Consider the following 25159-nt stretch of genomic DNA (forward strand, 5'->3'; position numbering starts at 1 on the left):
ACTGTTGACTGTTTGTTTGAATTTCGTAGAAAACTACATGAGGGCTATCTGTGCTAGCCATCCCTAATTTAGTAGTGTAAGGCACGAGGGAAGACAGCTAGTTATCACCACCTACTGCCAACTCTTGTGCTACTCTTTTACCAATGACTAGTGGGATAGACCATCAATTTATAATGTCCCCATGTCTGAAAGGGCAAGCATGTTTGGAGCAATGGGGATTCAAACCTGCAACCCTCAGATTACGAGTCGAACTCCTTAACCCACCTGGCCATGTTGGGCCGCTGTGGACTGTTGATCAAATTGAATCTTATTTTGTTTTTATACTAATGGTATTACTACACCTAATTTTGTACTTAATTAAATAGTGCACCTAAACCCATAGAATAATAACAAATAGGAAATGAACAATATCCATATAACTACCATAATTTTTCCAGCTTTCTAATTGTGCAATAAAAGCCTATAAATTCAACTAAGCTTGTTGATGCAATACCTGTGAGAACAAATTTGCATCTAAACAATGAAATAGACAATGTACTACACAAACAACAAAATAATACAATACACTATTTCACAGATTAAAACTCTGGTGTTCTAGTAAATTATAATATAAAACATCAGAGAGAACTACTGGCATTTAGTGAAAAAAATGTAACAAATGGATATAGCAAGTGGATCTGATTTTCAGTTTATGGTTCATAATAGACTAGAGAATAGGGATACCTAGAGAGTAAATGGAAATATGCCACATTAAATTAAAAACTTACAACTCATAATATTAAAATTGTGATTATTAGCTATGTTATGATGCTGAGTTAATTTGTATAACATGATAATAATGTACTTTAATTCAGTTTTAAAATTAGCCCAGTAAAACCTCATGATGTATGCAATTTGACTTGCCCATAGTGAGGCAGTTAAAATAAACCTAGAGGTCTCTTAAAAATACAAACAAAGAGCAAAATTATTACACCAAATACAGTACATATTAAATGTATGACAAAGAGACAAAATCATAGAATAAAAATACTGATTTTGGTTTCTTCAGCAGGTAGGAGTATTTTCTGTTTTCAGTTTTGCTTCTTAAAATAACAATTCAAAAAAATCCATAAGGACTCTATTTGGAATTTTCAGCCTTGTTTCATATGTTTCAGATAATTATTGTTTGCATTTAAAAATATCCAATTTAGAACAAGTTATGTCAAAACAAAAGATAATTTTTCTCAGTTGCTCTATAAACACATATAATTCAATACTTTTTTTTGTCCATTTCCAAAACTTAATTTTTGTAACCACAGGAAAATTAATGATACAAGCAGATGTACCCATTTAATGCACAGAAAGACATGTGGGTCCAAGAAAGCCTAAGGAATGTCAGGTTTGGTAACAACTGGTCCAGTAGTTTGCCAGTTATAAGTGTAGACACAAATATGTGTCAAATAATGATTCTGGTACTATAAGGAGGTAAAAAAACAAACAACATTTCAACAAATACTTGGTACAATCAACAAAGTTTTCAAAGCACTTTCTCTTTACAACTTAGGTAAATAATGAAACTCCACCAATAATTTGATGAATATGTTACAGATAAGCTGTAAATCAAGGTATTTTTATGTAAATGGTGTAAACTACACTTTCAGATGAGGGGCAAATAACATCATTACAGAATTGCTCCCCAACTTTCAACAATTTCTTTTAAAGTTAGGAATTTTCATACTTACCTGAGTGTAAAACTTTGGTACAGCAGACAATGCATGACAGATGTTGGAGAGAATTGTTGGTGTTGGTGGAGGATACCTGTACTTCAGGAGTGGAGATGGAGGGTAATCCAACCTAGTGGCAAAGAAGATCGAAACTAATACAATTAACAAACTAATAATGTTACAAAATCAAAAACTTACATATTGTGAATATAAGAAATCAAAGTTAATACCCATATCACTGATTGCTGAATTCAAATAAATATTAAAGCATAACAACTCAAACAACTTACACTAAAACAATAACTGTTTATTTTATAACCCACACAACTGAACAAACAAAACAATTAAATATAAACAACAAAAAAGCTACATAATAAAAACATGAATGTTAACACACAAAACTAAACTCAATCAAACCCCAAAACTAAAACTCACATAACTAAATTTTTGAGAGATAAGTCATCAATAACTTTTGTACTTACTGAACATGATTTATTTCTTTGGCAACAAAAAAGATATTTTGATAAACTATACTTACCCAAGTTTAGGAGCAATGCTATGCAACTGTAATTTAAATTTTGCCATTCTAGACTGGATTTCCTCCCTTTCAGACATCTCCTTTACAGGAAGTATTTTCTGCTCTGTCATTTCGGTTCTATATATAAATGTTACAAAACTGAAAATTGTACATACATTTGTCAGTTGTACACACAACTGGCTAAAACAACATCTTAATATTAAATAATACTGATATATTTTGCTAGAAAACTATACTTGCTTATAAAACTACCAACATATAGTTTTAAATATTAATGCAATTGAACCTCTCTTTCAGGAAGTCTGCCTTAACCCTCAGTATAAACTACAACTTTTTTGTATAGACACTTGCACATGTTAAGTATTTATATCATAACTTGTAATGCAGTATATGTATTTTCATAAAATTTGGTAGAATTTTAATAATGATCAGAAGTATTTTGTATACAATATTTCAATTATTACACATTATATAGATGTATAGATTATTGTTACATACAAACAAATTGTTATTCAATTATTACACATTATATAGGTGTATAGATTATTGTTACATACAAACAAATTGTTATTCAATTATTACACATTATATAGATGTATAGATTATTGTTACATACAAACAAATTGTTATTCAATTATTACACATTATATAGATGTATAGATTATTGTTACATACAAACAAATTGTTTTCAATTATTACACATTATATAGATGTATAGATTATTGTTACATACAAACAAATTGTTATTCAATTATTACACATTATATAGGTGTATAGATTATTGTTACATACAAACAAATTGTTATTCAATTATTACACATTATATAGATGTATAGATTATTGTTACATACAAACAAATTGTTATTCAATTATTACACATTATATAGGTGTATAGATTATTGTTACATACAAACAAATTGTTATTCAATTATTACACATTATATAGGTGTATAGATTATTGTTACATACAAACAAATTGTTATTCAATTATTACACATTATATAGGTGTATAGATTAGTTACATACAAACAAATTGTTATTCAATTATTACACATTATATAGGTGTATAGATTATTGTTACATACAAACAAATTGTTATTCAATTATTACACATTATATAGGTGTATAGATTATTGTTACATACAAACAAATTGTTATTCAATTATTACACATTATATAGGTGTATAGATTATTGTTACATACAAACAAATTGTTATTCAATTATTACACATTATATAGATGTATAGATTATTGTTACATACAAACAAATTGTTATTCAATTATTACACATTATATAGATGTATAGATTATTGTTACATACAAACAAATTGTTATTCAATTATTACACATTATATAGGTGTATAGATTATTGTTACATACAAACAAATTGTTATTCAATTATTACACATTATATAGGTGTATAGATTAGTTACATACAAACAAATTGTTATTCAATTATTACACATTATATAGGTGTATAGATTATTGTTACATACAAACAAATTGTTATTCAATTATTACACATTATATAGGTGTATAGATTATTGTTACATACAAACAAATTGTTATTCAATTATTACACATTATATAGGTGTATAGATTATTGTTACATACAAACAAATTGTTATTCAATTATTACACATTATATAGATGTATAGATTATTGTTACATACAAACAAATTGTTAAACTTATTTTTCTTAAAACATAGAACAATAAATGAAGAAGTAAAGCAAACAATTCTCTTCTTGTTATGGCCTTTGTACTTGGTTGCTGTTTCTCATAGCTTGCTAAGCCTTAAGAAATTTTGCGTGTAGAAGAGGTGAAACAATATAATTTTTATTTTAGGTTTTATACATATACATTTGAATAACCAAAAAAATCATAAATTACTATGTCAATACTAGAGAATTATACTATAATTTATCAAGTTTAGTAACTAAGCTGTATTTTGATAAAAAATAAAATGAAAGTTTGAGTAGACTAAGGATACAAGTCTAACTTCTGGAAAGTTTTGTTTTTAAAGAGTGAGATGGAGTCCTAACACATGAAAATGCCTGAACAAGCCATTATGTAAACAAGTCAGTGTATAAAAGGGACCATTTACAATAATGGAGAGATGAACAGGGCCACTGTGATTCAGTAAGTGAGCAATATCTCATCAAATAGAAGAGGTGGGAGATTCTTATTTTATATTCTATCTTGTCAAAATATCTGTAATTTTAGTTCCTAATTCATAAAAAAACTATAGAATTTATATTTTAACATTACAAACATCTAATTTCAATCTATGCTGCATTCAACACACCACATGACACACAAAAATCAATTTCTTAGCATGTTTTTTTAACATTTACTTTTAAATTGAGAAATTAATTAAAACACAATACTAAAATTTAAATTATAACCTACAACTTGACACCAGACTTACTGATATACATTCATAATGTTGTAGTTCAATAAAAATTTGAATGCAACAAACCAGATAACATGGTTTAACCATGACCTGTGGTGATAGAATTAAAGAAACCATGTTTAGATCACATAGTCAATTTTCTACAGCACGGTAGTGAAACACAAAATTATAACCATTTTAAGAGATGGCAAACAAATTCTTAGAAACTTAAAAAACATGGATGTACATAAAGAGCACCTTAACATTGTATATATGTAAAACAGAAGCTTCTTCCTTTGATTTCTTCTGTCTTGCTAACAATGAAACACTATGCCTAACTTGCAATAATTGTTTTTAGAAACCTAGAAAAAAGAACATAGGTGAAAACAACACTTTCCACCTTAAATTCAGACTTTGCTTCAAAAAATTAAAATGTAAAAGAGTTTATATTCAACACAGTTTTTAATTGGTAAAGCAATTTACACCCAAGTTTAAAACTTTTATAAAAAGGGGTTAATGGGTAGATTTATCAAGGTATTTGATAAAGACGTACTTTTTTTGTGCAAGATTTTAACCCTTTCATTGTTGTTGGGTTAAATCTGCCATTGCAAGTTTGTACAGGACTGGTGAGACCAATATACTTCACAAAATAATTTGTACAGGACTGGTGAGACCAATATACCTTACAACATAATTTGTACAGGACTGGTGAGACCAATTCATAAAGCAATTTACACCCCAAAGTTTAAAACTTTTATAAAAAGGGGTTAATGGGTGGATTTATTAAGATATTTGATAAAGACGTACTTTTTTTGTGCAAGATTTTAACCCTTTCATTGTTGTTGAGTTAAATCTGCCACTGCAAGTTTGTACAGGACTGGTGAGACCAATATACCTCACAAAATAATTTGTACAGGACTGGTGAGACCAATATACCTTACAAAATAATTTGTATAGGACTGGTGAGACCAATATACCTTACAAAATTATTTCTACAGGACTAGTGAGACCAATATACCTTACAAAATAATTTGTACAGGACTAGTGAGACCAATATACCTTACAAAATAATTTGTACAGGACTAGTGAGACCAATATACCTTACAAAATAATTTGTATAAGACTAGTGAGACCAATATACCTTACAAAATAATTTACAGAAAGTATTCCTCATGCTCATTCCCTAATGAAGATAATTTATAAGAACTTATACCAGTTCAATGTTAAGAATACAGAAACAATACTAAAAGGGTTCAAACAATATCTTCAATTTGATAAAACTTGCAACATTGGCAGTTTTAATTTCCTTTCATAAAAAAATGCTGCAAGTTGCACTCTGGAACATTAAAAACTTTATTTCCATCAAATGTTTTATTCATTTATCTGCCACTTAAGTTCTTTACCATTTCCTATCAGTTTCTTTATCATCTAGCTAAGAAAAAAACATTCATTGTGCTCTGCTTCAACACTGATTTCAGTTGTAATTTTTATAAACAATACTAGACTGTATAGACTTGTCCAACATCAGGTACAGCCTGGAAGTTGTTGCTATACCTATCACTAATAGAGCTGGGTGATTTAATTGATTGCCCATGAGTAGTGGTTACAATGATTAGTGTCAAGGAAACCAAGCTGGTTGTACAGACATGATAAGATATGAAAATATGAAATCTTGGCCTCTAGCCTTCCAATTATTTTTTAATTGGTAAAACTTATTTCATGGAAAATTAAATCAAATTTGGAATATATTTAGAGGTGTCTAATCAATCCTTAGATTTTCACTACTTTTTCTTAGAATGTGTCGTTCTCCTTTCTTGTAACAGTCCATGTGATTGCACCTTATAAAGTGTGATCTGTCACATCAACTTCTGGCAACTTCTGTAAATACATGTTACAAAACTGAAGCTTCCACCTTATTGTATCAGAAATGGATTGTTCTAATTCTCATGTCATTTCCATGTGATGAAGGTGGTCCTCAAGACAATCTTCACACTAAAACTTAGAGCATCTTGAGGGCCAGACATCCAATTCTTCAGCTGCTTCCAATATTAGTAGAGTCTCATTGTTCTAGCCAAATTTCAGACAGAACTTGATGATAAGGAAGTGATATCAAACATCACAGTTGACAAGAAATAAAATGTTCTCACCTTTCTCTGGCAGCAGCTTGAAGGAATACAAGTAACATAACTAAAAGTTGCTTCTTCATCATCATCTTAGGTGGCAGGTCTTCTGTAAGAATTTGCTTCCAATCTCTAGCAGGACTTTATAGAAGACAATGGATAGTATGTCTGCTCAAAAGCTTCAGCTTTAATTAAAGGAAGGGGGTGGATTATTCAAGGTTACAGTAAAAGAGGAGAAAAGAGGAGGGGCTATATCTAAACCTGGCTCTCAGCTTCCATAGCTACTTCCACCCCACTAAATGACTTAATGTTTTGAAAAGATAACAGAAGTACTCCAAAACCAACAAGATGTCACTGATAGTGCAGTACTGGTAACACTTGAGTGGAGAGCTGATTGTCCTAAAATCCTGTAAACTATTGGTCCCTCTTGATTAGAAAAGAGCCATGTTACAAGTATAGAAAAGATCAGAGGAAGAGAGGATCCACGGAAGAATAAGCTGCAGATTTCTTATACTGGAGTTACCAGGAAGCCAAGTGCATTAATAATGTAACAGATGAAAAGGTTCATCAATGTCATGGGTCTCATTAAATTGTTCTTTCACAAGGATCCAGAGGTCTGACTTCAGGAAAAAATCTCTGAAGCCAACCAGAAACTTATTAAGGGAACAGAGGTGGTCAGTGATACGGAAGAAATAAGCAGGCCTCTTATGCAAGTCTAATCACAAACAAATTTACAATAATGAACAAAAATAATCCTTGCTCCACATTTTCACTCAGCATTGGAAGCTGTGCCCTGATTAAAAGTACACTGGGATTACAGTCCTAAAGTAAAGTACAAATTCAGTAATGATCCATTTCTGAAACACTACTCACAAACATGGACCTCATTTCAGTGTCATCATATTAACTTCTCATCCTGTTTAATTTACACTATTCTGTCCTTTTGCTCCAAAAAATATCATTTGCTCAAAAATAAAAACTTCAAGTTTTGTATTTGACTTTTAACATGTGTGAGGCACCAATAAATAAATCTCAATTTTCTTTAAATGTTGCATTATTGTCTTCCAGTGAAATATGAAAGATTAAAGGAGTGACACCAAGATATTTATGATTTTCAAAAACAAGGGCTACCATAATGCAAGCTAATCAATTGACCTAAATTACTGTTTCTCATTGTTATGATTATTTATTATTCCAGCAATGTATTAATTGATATTATTTGTTCTGATTATTATTGTTTTCAATTATTCTAACAACAGAAACTACAATAAAGTCAAATTTCATGAAAAACATAAAGTAACTGGAATTAGGGTTTCTGATTACTACTATTTTCAATTATTCTAACTATCCAAGTAATCAAAATAATACTGTTATCTGTTTGTTTGTTTGTTTTTAATAACAAAGCTATATAACAGGCTAAATATCCTGTCTTTTGAAAGTTATTTTTGTTAAAATGTCTATTGATGAAAAATCAAAAACATTTTAATGATTAAAATAAAATCATCGACAACTGAGTTTAGTTTTATTTATTTTTAGTTGTTTTTTTGTAAACTATTGTTAACAACATTAACCATATTTATTAAATATTTTTTAACAAGGAACAAAAATTTTCTTGTCACATGATACCAACTTCCATGTTATCTTTGTATGTATGAGAAATGGTGAAACATTCTTTTTGTAATGTACTACCAGTAATTTCTTACTAACCTTGAAAAGTCACCTTCATGAGGAAAATATTTCTTCTGTTGAGGTTTTGCAAATTCGACCACCAAGTGGCATCCTAGTACGTTCAGCTGGTGTAATCTCTTCAGAGCTTGTTCAGCATGTTGCGGTGAAGAAAATGTAGCAAATGCTGCATGTTTCTGATCAAACAAATATTAGTAATGATATTTGGTTTCTTTATACAATAAACCACAGTAAGTTCATCCTTCATAAATACAAAATAGCCAGTATTTAGTTTAGTACCCAATAGAGAAACATTTTTTATTTAGTGTAAAGTTTATACTCTTCACAAATACAAATTTACGTTTATTCAAACTGATACAACCTTTCTAATTTACTGTCTTTAACATTTAAATAGCTTGCAGATATATGTCACATATCTATCTGTTGTTTTTAATAATTCATCAAAACCAAAATGCAGAGTTATTTGTATTATTTGTCCTTTTAACTGTTTAATTCATTATCCTAAAGTGTTTAGTGACAAATTAACAATGTATCTATATTTCAGGCTATGAAAATACAATATTATTTCAAAATTAGCAAATATTTCAAAACTTTTTATCAATTTGAAAAATTCATTCATAGCTTGAATGAGAATATATAGGATACTAATACTTTTATTATAAATTCTAACACAGTAAATCACAGAACTGGGAACAAATAAACAGAATATGTCTACAAGATCACTTGTACAGTAAGTAAATAAGTAACACCCATCACTGTATTTCACTATCAAATGAAACCTGAAACACGTAAAGATAGCTGGGTGGATTTAATCAATTACTACAGTGCAACAGTTATATCAATTAAGTGTTCCCTAAACTAATCCATTAATATGATGAAAATAACCAACTAATCAAAACTGGTTGTTCCAATTACTACTGTTTTCAATTATTCCAACAACAGATTCATTGAAATTATCATTAAATTAATTTGCATGAAAATAATCAACTAATCAAAATTAGCTGTTCCAGTTGTTAATGTTTTCAATTATTACAACAATTAACTGATTTTTAAAATATAATCAACTATGTGAAATACTTCCATTATGTTTGTTGTTGAGTACAAACCTACATACTGGGTAGGTAGGGATACATTATGTTTGTTGTTGAGTACAAACCTACATACTGGGTAGGTAGGGATACATTATGTTTGTTGTTGAGTACAAACCTACATACTGGGTAGGTAGGGATACATTATGTTTGTTAAGTACAAACCTACATACTGGATAGATAGGGATACATTATGTTTGTTAAGTACAAACCTACATACTGGATAGATAGGGATACATTATGTTTGTTAAGTACAAACCTACATACTGGGTAGATAGGGATGCATTATGTTTGTTTTTAAGTACAAACCTACATACTGGGTAGATAGGGATACATTATGTTTGTTAAGTACAAACCTACATACTGGGTAGATAGGGATACATTATGTTTGTTAAGTACAAGCCACATACTGGGTAGATAGGGATACATTATGTTTGTTAAGTACAAACCTACATACTGGGTAGATAGGGATGCATTATATTTGTTAAGTACAAACCTACATACTGGGTAGATAGGGATGCATTATATTTGTTAAGTACAAACCTACATACTGGGTAGATAGGGATGCATTATATTTGTTAAGTACAAACCTACATACTGGGTAGATAGGGATACATTATGTTTGTTAAGTACAAACCTACATACTGGGTAGATAGGGATGCATTATATTTGTTAAGTACAAACCTACATACTGGGTAGATAGGGATGCATTATATTTGTTAAGTACAAACCTACATACTGGGTAGATAGGGATGCATTATATTTGTTAAGTACAAACCTACATACTGGGTAGATAGGGATACATTATGTTTGTTAAGTACAAACCTACATACTGGGTAGATAGGGATGCATTATATTTGTTAAGTACAAACCTACATACTGGGTAGATAGGGATACATTATGTTTGTTAAGTACAAACCTACATACTGGGTAGATAGGGATGCATTATATTTGTTAAGTACAAACCTACATACTGGGTAGATAGGGATACATTATGTTTGTTAAGTACAAACCTACATACTGGGTAGATAGGGATGCATTATATTTGTTAAGTACAAACCTACATACTGGGTAGATAGGGATACATTATGTTTGTTAAGTACAAACCTACATACTGGGTAGATAGGGATACATTATGTTTGTTAAGTACAAGCCACATACTGGGTAGATAGGGATACATTATGTTTGTTAAGTACAAACCTACATACTGGGTAGATAGGGATGCATTATATTTGTTAAGTACAAACCTACATACTGGGTAGATAGGGATACATTATGTTTGTTAAGTACAAACCTACATACTGGGTAGATAGGGATGCATTATATTTGTTAAGTACAAACCTACATACTGGGTAGATAGGGATACATTATGTTTGTTAAGTACAAACCTACATACTGGGTAGATAGGGATGCATTATATTTGTTAAGTACAAACCTACATACTGGGTAGATAGGGATACATTATGTTTGTTAAGTACAAACCTACATACTGGGTAGATAGGGATGCATTATATTTGTTAAGTACAAACCTACATACTGGGTAGATAGGGATACATTATGTTTGTTAAGTACAAACCTACATACTGGGTAGATAGGGATACATTATGTTTGTTTTTAAGTACAAACCTACATACTGGGTAGATAGGGATGCATTATATTTGTTAAGTACAAACCCTACATACTGGGTAGATAGGGATACATTATGTTTGTTAAGTACAAACCTACATACTGGGTAGATAGGGATGCATTATATTTGTTAAGTACAAACCTACATACTGGGTAGATAGGAATACATTATGTTTGTTAAGTACAAACCTACATACTGGGTAGATATGGATACATTATGTTTGTTTTTAAGTACAAACCTACATACTGGGTAGATAGGGATGCATTATATTTGTTAAGTACAAACCTTCGTACTGGGTAGATAGGGATACATTATGTTTGTTAAGTACAAACCTACATACTGGGTAGATAGGGATGCATTATATTTGTTAAGTACAAACCTACATACTGGGTAGATAGGGATACATTATGTTTGTTAAGTACAAACCTACATACTGGGTAGATAGGGATGCATTATATTTGTTAAGTACAAACCTACATACTGGGTAGATAGGGATACATTATGTTTGTTAAGTACAAACCTACATACTGGGTAGATAGGGATACATTATGTTTGTTTTTAAGTACAAACCTACATACTGGGTAGATAGGGATGCATTATATTTGTTAAGTACAAACCTACATACTGGGTAGATAGGGATACATTATGTTTGTTAAGTACAAACCTACATACTGGGTAGATAGGGATGCATTATATTTGTTAAGTACAAACCTACATACTGGGTAGATAGGGATACATTATGTTTGTTAAGTACAAACCTACATACTGGGTAGATAGGGATACATTATGTTTGTTTTTAAGTACAAACCTACATACTGGGTAGATAGGGATGCATTATATTTGTTAAGTACAAACCTTCGTACTGGGTAGATAGGGATACATTATGTTTGTCAAGTACAAACCTACATACTGGGTAGATAGGGATGCATTATATTTGTTAAGTACAAACCTACATACTGGGTAGGTCGGGATACTTCATAATTTGCCACTAAATTTATTGTTTTTGTTAGTGCAAAGTTACTAAGGCTACCTTCTACTGTCATTAATTTTGAACTGCTGATTAGAAGGAAGATAACTGTCTTGTAACACCCACCTCTAACTCTTTTGCTTGTTTGTATGCTCTCTAAACATTGCTAAATATTTGTGATCAGTGCACTATATCCAATCACTTTTGTGCTATTTTTCAAGATGTACATACCATGTGACTAATGTCCACCAATAGTATTGCACCACTTACTGGTGCAACTAACTTCCTCTGCTATTCCCATTTGTTCCTCACTTTTGAGAATTGAAAGATTCCGAAAGGATAACATCAGCAGTGGTGAGGAAGGGTGTGAAAGGAAATAAGTACATTTTAAGTGTGAATGTGTTAACTAAATAAGTACATTTTAAGTGTGAATGTGTTAACTAAATAAGTACATTTTAAGTGTGAATGTGTTAACTAAATAAGTACATTTTAAGTGTGAATATGTTAACTTTTGATAGGTTCTTACATAATCTCATATAAAGCTGGAATCCCATACTTCAAAGGTGGAAGGACCAGAGTGAACACAGAAACATCAAAGCAACTGGAAAATGATCACCAGAATGAAAGGTATGTTTGAAGATGAAAATAATGCACATCTGTACAATATCATACTACTCTTGGAACAGGTGTGCTCTTTAGCTTGGAAGTAACAAAATAATCAAAAAAATGGCAAATAAAGGAAAATATCTGTATAAGCATATGTTCTAACAGGCACAGACTGAATCAACACAAAAGAATTAGCTAGGTACAAAACCTACATCAACTGGACAGACGAGGTTCCTGCACTGTCAAGAATGAAAATAAATGGTAACATAATTATGGTTAGGATGTGGATTGTGTTTTATATATATATATATTACACACACACCAACCTCAACTGTGAGTAGACAGACTGCCATAAATCAATCAACCAGAATTACAAAGATGAAGTGAGCTTTTGGTTAAAACCAGACAAATTCTCAAACCAACCACAGGAACAAGAACCGTGACATCACAAGGATACAGCACTGACTCAAGTTCACCATAAAAACAGGGTAATAACATAGCTGGTATTACAGTCAATATCATAACTCATCCAACCATAAACATAGGGAAAAGACATTTGGCTAAACACAGGAACACAGTGCATATGTCCTGTTGTTGGTATTATATGGCAGACAAAATCTCTCAAACTCAACTGTATGAAGAGAGAAAGAACTTTCTACAACTGGAATTAATGAAAAGAGAACCATATACTGCAAACATTTGTAGGAACAGGGCAGTCTATCCTGCATACAGCATCATGAAGACCTCACATAGGCTGAACCTGCTCCAATCTACTATATTATTTTTACTGTTTATTGCTGTCTATCTGGGAAAAGGCATCTAGAAGAAGTGGAAGGAGGGAAGCCAGCCTGGTAAAGACTCCTGTACTTGAAGAAAAGGGGAAGGAAGTAAGTGCAGTGGGGAGTCCAAAAGAACGTTACTGGAGACAATGAATTAGGTGTCCACAAAAGCAGATAAACCTCAATTTATTCAATCAAAGAGTCACTAGGGACAGATAAAATCCCTTTGTTTTACTCATGAATTTCATGGATGAAAGTCCACCACTGAGTAAAAGATTTTTTTTGTATCTAGCATATATACCACTGGGTATGTCACCAGTGACCTTGTGGAAACACCCCATCTATACAACAAACATTATAATGCAATCAGTAAATAGTGTAGGTTTGAGTTAAAGCAGAGCAAGATAGCAAGACACAGCCAAAGTGGACAAGCTGTTATGAAGCATCCAGGTGAAGATTATAAAAAGATGAGGAATGGAAGGGTGGTAAAGAAAGAAACCAAGGAGAAGAGAAATTCTCTTCAGAAAGTATACTATCATCTATGGTAAACTGATAGGATGAAGGTCTAACAGATTCGGAAAGGAAATATGCAACACATTGAGTTAGTCCTTGAGCTGAGCAATGGACTTTACAAAAGCCACCTGTTAAATAGAATGGTGACATCTGTGAAACAAGTGACTACTTTGTGAAGAGAATCTCATCAAGAGAAGATAACTGATCCTTATTCAGGGAGACAGAAAAATGGCAAGCTAAAACCACAATGTGGTGAATGTAGGCCCAGAAAGGAGAATGAGAATCTGAAAGTACAGGTACCTGGAATTAGTACCCCTTGACTCAGTGTTACAAGTGACTATTGTGTAGATGTTGGAATTTACCATAACCATCATCCTCTTTAGGAGAGGAAAGAAATGGGACACAGCTCAATAAACTTCTGAAGGCTGCAGAAAGGTGATATGGAGAGAAGACTTCATGAACAACCAGAGGCTGGAAATCTTCAAGAGTCAAGGAAAGAACCCCAACCCACTAAAGATTAACTTGTGAACAGATTTAAATCCAGACACAGTGGAGTAAGCAGCACCCTTGCAATGATGTGAGCATTGTCTAACCACAAAACCAGAGATCTGAGTAAAAGTTTTACTGATCAAGAAATGTCCACCAAAGTGAACACAAGTCCAACCCATGGAAATGAGAGCTTCCAAGGAAGTCCACATCCCCAAAGAAATAGAAAATTTTAAGCAGTAAGAAAATATGAGGGACATGTGAACTGCTTCCTCCAAACTCAAAGACAAAATTGTGTGCATGTTTTTCTTATAACAAAGGAGTCCACCAAAATAGACTGTACCCATGAATCCTTTTCTTATAAGAACAGACTTCCCATGCTGCATAAGTTATTCATAGAAGGAAAAGTACAAAACCAATGAAGTGAAATGTTGGGCAACAAGTCTCTACTTCCTGAAACTTTAACTCAAATATACCTTAAAATTGATATTTTAACATATTCTAACACTTATTTGAAAAAACTTTAATATATTTATTTCTTCATTGTTATAGAGTTTTGCCTGTAAATAAAACAATATAGTTGTTGATTTTGTTTGAATATCCCTGCCCATCTCAAAGAATAATTTTTACTAAGAAACTATCACCTCTCAAAAATACATTATTCGAATAATTTCTTGACTTAAAATCGTTTCCCTTAGTTTTAATAAAGCTCTTGATTGAAACCTTGTTATAATGACACATCAAATGTTTTGATCATTTATCAAAAGAACAAGTCTGAAAACAGCTATGAAAAACGTTTAAGTATGACGGCATAAAGCAAAGAATTATATCACCATGCATTAATAGAGTAAACGTACAGATTTCAAGAATTTGGTTTTTGTAAATGTTCCTTTTTGCTGTGAATTGTGAAAATATTTGTGTTAAATTATATCTGTTTGAAAGCTACAGAAATTGTCTTCTATGAGAAGACATCAGATAACTTGATGTTAAGTAGGTAAGTTCACAGTATGAAGACAGGTTGAAGGAATAATAAAAATTCTTGTTAACAAGTTTACTACAGAGTTTCAAATAATTAGAGATGTATAATTATTCATCTCCAGGTGCTTTTCCACCCTGTATGATTACTTATTTGAGACTAAAATTATTAAATTTTGGTAGACAAGGAAGGAAAATATGCTGGTATCACTTATTTGATAGAAATCTTGGCTACCTCACTACTCTGGCAAATTCACAAGCATCCCTCACATTAGTCATTGCAAATCAAACAAGTACGGGATAGACCATCTAATTACAGCACCCTAAAGCCTGTTGAAATCCACGTCATAAAGCAACATACAGGTTTTGGCCTATTCAAATCTCAAAGTAGAAGCATTTCCATTGAATGTAAGGGAAAATGTGAGTAGCCAGATGGCCTAGATGGTTGATAAATTTAACATTATAGTTCATTTATTTTATTATCAACTAAGATTCACTTTTAGCCAAAACTCCTCCAAACAAACTTGTTCAAAGATGAGTGTCAATTTTCTTTTGTAAATGATAAATTACCAATACTGTCCCATCATTACTGCAAGCAGACTAACATAAAAATAATGCCCAAGAAGTATAGAAGAAAAAAACAACCTCCATTTTCCACCCTGTACTATTATTAGAAATGTGTCTACCATTTAATATTATTCATAACCCTAGTATTATTTAGAACTGTACAGTAACACAATGACAAATGCACAATATTTTGTCATCATCAGGTTTAAGTAGTTTTTCTGCACATAGGAATATTATATACACCTTAGAAAGCAAAGAAGTCACATGATTAGAGATTGCTGAAGACTTAACAGAGGTATTTTAATGATTTCCTCTTCTTTTTATTTTATACAACAGTGGTATTTAGTTAACATTAGTAATCTGTCTGCCAAGGAAACATCTATATATTTACTGTAGGAAAAATGTTTGTTTTGAAATTTAAAAAATTCAAAAAATGCACAAACATTCAGAAGAAGTCCATCATATGAAATTAAAAGGAATTCAAATGTTATTTTAAAGAAATCAATGAAATAAAAACAGAAGTAATAATAATATATTAAGTAATGCAGTTGTTTAAAAAGTTAAAATGCCAGTACATACCTCCACCTTTTTTTCTCCTTGGACAGGTTGTAGGGAATGTGATGTTGGGTCATTCCATGTCAATTCATCTAGGGGACTGCAGGTGACCCCCACAAAATGCCTTGAAAAAATGCACATGTGCTCATCTACCCATGTAAGAAAAATTGCCAAAGAGTAGAAGAATATCTTTAATAATTTCTGATTTACAGCCCTGTAGAACTTAGTTCATTTTTTTTTATTTTTGGCAAATTCATTTTTGGGCAAATTTAGCTGCTTAAAGCTGCAAGAGTAATGGTGGTAGAAGACTGAAATTTGCTACACTGACTGAATTAATCTCACAGAATTCAAAAATGGTCTCAAACCAAGTTTATCGCTCTTAGGAGTTTCATAGTGAGGTTGTAAAATCACCTGAAAACCCAAAATCTGAAAAAAACATTAGTTTATTTAATAAACCATAGCTCTAAGACTTAATATGATACAAAGCTGAATTTTTTTTTCTGATATCCTATAACATATCAGTTGATAAATAAGCAATTGTTGTAATTAAAAGTCTGTTAGATCTCCTGTAAAAATATTTAGCTGCATGCAACTTTTCATGATTTAGCTAAAAATAGCCCCAGTTCAGGCCACATTTTGACCGTGTCACCAGTTATTCAACCTTTTCAGATTTTTACCATATATTCTTACATCCCTGAATATGATCTACAAAAACAATCAGGATGGTGTTCAACCTACTTTTGAGTTATAATTTTTTAAAGTATCCTGTGACCATATGTTGTTTACTTGACAAAAAAAACACTTCAGTTCAGGTGTGTTATTGTGTGCAAATATATCCATACAATTTTGAAAAATACCTGTCACAATTTTATGAATCCCACTGAAATATTTTAACCAGCCTTTCACAATGTTAAATAATGAAGTTGTAAGAAACAAAAAGGAATTAATTCATTTCTGAACAAGTTTACTGGCATAACTAGTTAGATCACATGGCAATGCAAATATATTGTGTATGCATTACAGTTATGTAGATATGGCTGAGTTTAAGATTCATAATATAATAAATACAAAGGTAAATCAGACACAAAAAGCACAGTGCTACAACAGAGAATAACTCAGAAAGATTATAGTCACATAAAACTGTAATAACTGTGACAATGAAATGTTTAAAAAACTGCTTTGGCAATAAATTAGCCTTAACAACATCAAATAAACATTGCTTTGTTCAGACAGCTTGAATAAATTTCTGAAATTCGAGTTTGATTATGTTGAGATCACTTTGACTTAGAACATAGTGGTGAGCACTATTGCCTTGCATGGTAGGTGCACTTACCAGACAAAGAATATGTAGGAAAGGAATCCAGCTTTCATCTTCACGTGACCTTGTAGGCCATGAGAACAGTTCATTTCTTGATTTCTTCATAAATGACACCACCACATCGGAATGTTCATTGGATCTATCTTTTATGTTTCCAACATACCATTCATGATCGTATATGCATGACACATATTTCCCTGGATGATAATTGTCATTGCTATCATTAGACCCTATTTGAGCTGCTGCAGCATCACTTTCACTGCTACTACCAACAGTTACAACTGTGTACACATCATCATCTGATAGCCTTCTCATATAGAATGTGTTGGTAGAATAAAGCTATGATGTGACCTAATACCTGCCACAGTTTTGTATTTTTCATAGTGCTCAAGTAGATCAAACTTTACACAATTCTGCAGGACTGATTGATAAGAAAGAACTGAATGCCCTGAATGTTGTCCTTTGCCCAATGGTACGTATCAGAGACACTTAAAATTTGATAGTTTATTATTTTTCACAACCTTGATATTCAGAGATGTAAGAATATATTTAAAGGCTGATTAGCATATTTCAATGGGATTCATTAATTATTTCAAATTTGTATGGATATATTTGCACATAGTAACACACCTGAACTGAAGTTTTTTTTAAATAAAAAACGTATGGTCAGAGGATACTTTAAAAAATTATAACTCAAAAAGTAGGTTGAACACCATCTTGATTATTTTAATATAGATCATTTCAGAGATGTAAGAATATATGGTAAAAATCTGAAAAGGTTGAATAACTGGTGACATGGTCAAACTGTGGCCTGAAGTAGGGCTATTTTTAGCTAAATCATAAAAAAGTTGCATGCAACTAAATTTTTTTACAGGAGATCTAATAGACTTTTAATTACAACAATTGCTGATTTATCAACTGATATGTTATGGGATATTAAAAACAGAAATTCAGCTTTGTATCATATTATCCCTTAGAGCTATGGCTTATTACATAAACCAATGTTTTATACAATTTTGGGTTTTCAGGTGATTTTACAACCTCACTATGAAAATCCTAAGAGAGAGAAATTTGGTTTGAGACCATTATTGAATTCTGTAAGATTAATTCAGTCAGTGTAGCAAATTTCAGTCTTCTACCACCATTACTCTTACAGCTTTAAGCAGCCAAAGCTGCCCAAAAATGAATTTGCCAAAAATAAAAAAAAAAATGAACCAAGTTTTACAAGGCTGTAAATCAGAAATTATTAGATATTGATCTACTCTTTGGTAATTTTTCATTATATGGGTAGATGAGCACATGTGAATTTTTTCAAGGCATTCTGAGGGGATCACCTGGAAAATTTTCCAAAATCTGGATGATTTGACACAGAATGACCCTGTACTATTTGATTCGTTGAATGTAATAAACCCATTGATTAATAAATTAGCAAATACATTTATGGCCTAGCCCTAGGAACAAGTAACACTCAAGTACAATGTCTATGCTAACTTTGTGTCAATACAAGATAAAACTTACCATCCTTCCTCTGTCTGACATAACCCTCACATGGCTAGCACCAAAATATTTAAGCATTTCTTCCTTTTCTTTCAAGGACAGCTCCAATGGAAGATGACGAATGAGTAATGTTGAAGAATTCACTTCACCTTTCATCTTCATTTCTCAATACTCTGTCCAAATATACGTTATACAAACTTCAGAACCATTCTCATACAGAACCTTCACTTGTAGTAAGAGTTTAATAACAAGTTTCATATATATGTCTTAAGAACTGACATGTTGCCTATCACTAACAAATACAAGTATTTAATGTTTTTATCACATCGCATTTCACTTCAAAATAAAAGTTCTATTGAACTTTAGAAAGAGCTGAAAGAACTTGTGTGATTTGAAATATATGAATTACTTGTGGCTGCCATATAATTTAATATTGTCATACTTTGGACCACAGGAAACTATCCCATAGACTGTGTTCAGATGAAACATTATGGAACATTTTTTTCCACCAAAGTATTTATAGGTATGCAAACCTTTTGCTTTCAATTTTCAGACAGTAAACAGGTACCTAAGAGCTGAAGAGTTGCTAACAAATACAATGTTCAAAAAAGACGATAAATAGATTCCTTAGAAATGTTTGTTTTGTTTTTGAATTTCACGCAAAGCTACAGAGGGGCTATCTGTATTAGCCATCCCTAATTTAGCATTGTAAGAGTAGAGGGGAGGCAGCTAGTCATTTTCACTCACAGCCAACTCTTGGGTTACTCTTTTACCAACGAATAGTGGGATTGACTGTCACATTATAACGCCCCACGGCTGAAAGGGCGAGCATGTTTGGTGCAACCGGGATTCAAACCCGCGACCCTTATATTACAAGTCAAATGCCTTTACCCACCTGGCCTTGCCAGACCTAGGCGGAACGAGCAATGTATCAATCTGTCCTTTATTGGAAGTAGACTTACATAATTATGTAGTAATATTGAGTTTGTGGTTTTTGGTATCCTGAAAGCTGTTGTGAGTATTGTTGAATTTTGTAATATTTACAATTTCTTACAATATGGGTATGTATATTCTATTATTGATATGATATATTGTTATCTGTGAAGACTTCCGTGTGATCTGTGGAGACTCCCGTGTTATCTGTGGAGACTCCCGTGTTATCTGTGGAGACTCCCGTGTTATCTGTGGAGACTCCGTGTTATCTATCTGTGGAGACTCCCGTGTTATCTGTGGAGACTCCGTGTTATCTGCGGAGACTTCCGTGTTATCTCCGTGTTATCTGTGGAGACTTCCGTGTTATCTGTGGAGACTTCCGTGTTATCTGTGGAGACTTCCGTGTTATCTGTGGAGACTCCTGTGTTATCTGTTAGCCTTTCAAAATACTGTTTATCTGTTAGCCTTTCAAAACACTTTTTTGCCACATTTTTCATCTTTTTTGTTGTTTTTTAATTTCGCTCATAGCTACACAAGGACTATCTGCCCTAACCGTCAATAATATAGCAGTGTAAGACTAGAGGGAAAGCAGCTTGTCATCACCACCCACTGCCAACTCTTGGGCTACTATTTTACCAATGAATAGTGGCATTGGCCATCACATTATAATGCCCCCATGGCTAAAAGAGTGAGCATATTTGGTTTGATGGGGAATTGAACATGCAATCCTCAGATTACAAGTCGAGCACCCTAACCACCTTGCCATGCTGGGGCTGCCTTATGAAATACAGGACAGTTATTCTTATTTTTACAAAAGCATACATTTATACATGGCATCATACACAAAAGACACTGTGGATTTACCCATTGGTAATCTTGCCTTACTATTAATTTGCTAACTGTTTTAAATTTGTTTATGATGTTGCTACTTGGTTTGATAATGAAAAAGATGTCAGATTTTATATATCAGATTTTCAAAGGGCTTTTGATATGTTATTATCACAAAGAAGATAAACTAAGAAAATCAAATTTGTCAAAGTTGGACAAAGTTTAGTTAACTGGATAAAAGGACTGCTGTGGAATAGAAAGCTAATGGAATCCATTAAAACTTACCTTTCTTTATTAGTGTGTGCTTGAGAGATCAGTACTTCGTCCTCTATGTATGGCAAGATTAGCAAGTTTGCTGCTGACATCAGACTCTAAGTATTTCTGATTGAATAGAAAATACTGAGATAACATCAGATGAGTTAAATAAAATAGTAAAAATGTATAAATAATTAGCAAATGTGGAATTTTTTTTAGCAGGATCGAAAGCTTTAATGAAAGCGTATCAGAAATAAGCTTAAAGCAATAAGTATGGTAGTTGGATCTGTGGGAAAGTTGAAGCTTAGTTGTTATTCTAATGTTGAGAGAATTAGGAACAAAACAGATGATTTCAGTGCTCTAGTTAAAACTATGATATGATGGTAATAACTAGAACTTGGTTAGATTTGTACAATACTGATGATTAGAATTATTTTAAAGTTCCAGGTTCAGTTATTTAATACTGACAAACGTATTTATATGAGGAATGAACTGATAAAGTTGAAAATAAAAAGTAGTTGAACAAAAAAAAGAAGACTGAATCCACATGGGTTTCAATATTGGGTTTCAAGAGTATAGCTTTTAACTGGCAATTTCAACTGATCATGCACATGAAGCTTTTATACAATGAAAAATAATGTGGTCAGGGTTGTTTTTAATAATAGGACTAATGCAATAATTACAGGGCACTTTTGTTTTAAATATACTGATGAAAATTACAAGTCAATTAGTGAGGAAGAAAGATTTCTTAACTGGAAGTGATTTAGGATGGCTTTATGACAGTCACTTTTGAGGCCATGAGATAAAAATCATTATTAAAGAATTGGAATAATGCGTTATTAATAAAATTAAAAGGCCGTAACATGATTTGATTTTATGAATCTTTTAACCTCACTTAATTTTGAATGTAATTCAAGATGGTCAAAGTCCTAACAACGTGAGTTGATAGTTTCAAACATTATTCGCTTGCTACAAATATAAATATACGAAAACCAGGTATCAATGGTGTAAGCTTAAACCAAAATTTTCTTTGGCAAATCTGAATAATTCTTAGACACCTCAATAATTAGTTTTAAAAATTACGAAGTACAACTATCCAAAAATGCTTAGGTAAGAGAAACAGCTGCCTAGGTAAAGTACTTATTACCAGTAGTATTAGTATATATTATCAATATCACTATTTTAGTGTTTGTTTATCAGCCCTATTCAGATTCATGCGACAGTTCATTGCAAAGACAACTTCCTTAGACATGTAAAATCAAGAAATAATAATGAAAATTCAACAAAACACAATATCAACAAAAACGTAAACTTACACACCTGAGTTGACTACGATTTCACCACAAGAGGGTTGAAACAATTAAACTACGAGAAATAATATTTTAATTACTAAATACAATGAAACTCTCACTTAAACACTTTTAAATCGGTATAATATATGAAAACATCTTGTAACAGTCCACGTGCAAAAAGCGTCACGAAGTTTACGAAAAATATCTTAGAATGAAATATCAAGACAATCGTAACTTAGGGTGGATGTGGAAGATATCAATTATGTCTCATGACAAACAAAATGGAGATGTTTGAAGAAGCTATTTTCAATTTATTGTAATTGATCTTATAATTATGATGTTACTATTTCTTTTTTGTTACTACTGCTTTTCTGTGTATATATCTCAAGTAATTATATTTAATATTTCTTTATTATCCAGATACGTATAGTTACTATCATGAGAAATTTCGAAATATTGATGTATTTTTGTTTATATCAACTCTATAAGGGCAGATTAGTAAGAAAAACAAAATTTGAAGTAAAAATTCCTCCCAATAGCACAGAAGTATGTCTGCGGACTTATACCACTAGAAACCTGTGGTAGGCAGAGGACATATAGCTCTGTGCTTAATAACATGCAAAATAACCAAAAATAAAAATTAGATATAATCTATAAAGTAATATATACTATTCACGAACAAATTATAAAAGTATGCTTAGAAGCGTAAGAAAGAAGTGCTACCAAATAATTTATAAACGACACGCTATTTCAAACATATAAGTAAATATTAACATTTCTTTGTTGATATTATAAAATGAAAGAAATATTATACATGATGGCAGCATTACATTTAGCTGATCTAGACACATATAATAATAATAATAATTTAATCGCGTTGAAACTACATATTAATAATTTATATTCATTTATAAAACCAACCTACAATTGTTATGGGCCATGGAGAATGTATTATTTGGAGAAACTGTCTTTTAAAATATTTAAAGAACAAAATTACTCAAAATTTTCATGCAAAATTTATTTTCGTGTTATTTGTTTTATTTACCTAATCCAGGTAATACTATAATTTTAAAATAATCACGCACTCACACACACATACATATATATAAAAAACTTAAGAAATTTAAATAACTGTTGTGATAGAAGATTATTGACGATCAAAAAAGTTAGTACAACATGAAATTAAGACATCAAAAAAGATTTATGGAAAAGGTTGGCTAAGGATGTAAAACTTAACATTAATATACATACATTAAAGGTAAACAAAATGTTAGGATGGGGTAGGAGCTCTTAAAGGATGGTAAATAGTGATTTATATCTGATGATTATGATATGGCTGGGTTATTAAATTTTGCTTTTTTTTCGGTTTTTACTAACGAAGAGTTAAGCAGAATTCCACATCTTGAAAAGTTGGTAGATAGAAACAAGATCGAACTATTAATAGATAACTCCATTAATTCTGAACTTGTTAAGAAAATAATGGGAACAGTAAGGCCCCTGATACAGATAATATTTCCCCAAGGGTTTTGAAGGAGGTTAAAGACTGAAAATGTGAGCCACTTGCTGCTATTTTTGTAAGTCATTGAATAGTGGGCAAGTACCAGAATATTGGAAGTTAGTTAATGTAACTTCTATCTTCAAGGGAAGTGGTTAAATTTACCATAGTAATTATAAACCAACTAGTCTTAAATCGATTGTTGGAAAAGTTTTGGAAAGTTGATAAAAGATTATTTGTAAAATCATTTAACAAAGTTTAAAATTTTATTGGAGAATCAGCGTGGTTTCACAAAGGAAAAATCTTGCGTCACAAATCTTTTGATATTCTTTGAAAAGATTACTCCTCATACAGATGAGTGTAAACGAAGAGTGTAAAGTTTGGTGTATCTGAATTTTTAGAAAGCAGTTGACAAGGTGTCATATAATAGTCATGTAAAAATATCTTTGTAAGTGTTGGAAATAAATTAGAAATTGGATGTAATAGTGGGTGGATGGAAAAATACAGAGGGTTGTTACAAATGGAGTTCAGTCAAACTGAATTAATGTTACGAGTGTGATACTTCAAGGCTCAGTCTTGGGACCTTTGTTTTTTATTTGTGTCAACGACATTGATGAAAGAATGGCCAATAACTTGCTTAAATGGCCTTGGATCCTACTAGTTGTGAAAAGGATGCTGCCCATTTCAAAAGGCTTTAGATTGTTTAGTGATTTGGGCAAACAAATGACAAATGGGTTTTGTCATAAAGATGGGTCGTTAAAATAAATGCAAGAAAATGCATGCAGATTATCATAACTTGGATTATAAATATAATTTGGATGTGAATAAACTTAACAGTGTTATGCAAGAAAGGGATCTTGGAGTGCTTTGCTAGCGATAAAGCAAATAAGATTTTGGATCGTACCAATAGAAATATTGAATATTAGTCTAAAGAGGTT

The 25159-nt window shown here is 31.7% G+C and overlaps 1 protein-coding gene across 3 annotated transcripts in view; it reads right to left on the reverse strand.

Moving 5' to 3' along the window:
• Positions 1–23008, reverse strand: part of LOC143230051 (RNA-binding region-containing protein 3) — a 52818-nt gene extending 29810 nt beyond the window's left edge. The window contains exons 1-6 of one of the 3 annotated variants that reach the window (XM_076463037.1): positions 22755–23008; positions 21465–21560; positions 19440–19591; positions 8462–8616; positions 2242–2358; positions 1722–1833 (exon numbers count right to left, since the gene is read on the reverse strand). In XM_076463037.1, coding sequence (XP_076319152.1) covers positions 1722–1833; positions 2242–2358; positions 8462–8616; positions 19440–19580 — 525 coding nt within the window. In that variant the 5' untranslated portion in view covers positions 19581–19591; positions 21465–21560; positions 22755–23008. Of the gene's footprint in view, positions 1–1721; positions 1834–2241; positions 2359–8461; positions 8617–19439; positions 19592–21464; positions 21579–22581; positions 22605–22754 lie in introns of those variants that run through there. The other 2 variants (XM_076463038.1, XM_076463039.1) reach the window with 2 other exon arrangements.
• Between the last annotated feature and the right edge of the window lie 2151 nt (positions 23009–25159).

The sequence above is a fragment of the Tachypleus tridentatus genome, chromosome 10 (assembly GCF_004210375.1).
Source record: "Tachypleus tridentatus isolate NWPU-2018 chromosome 10, ASM421037v1, whole genome shotgun sequence".
NCBI classification, from domain to species: Eukaryota; Metazoa; Arthropoda; class Merostomata; order Xiphosura; family Limulidae; genus Tachypleus; species Tachypleus tridentatus.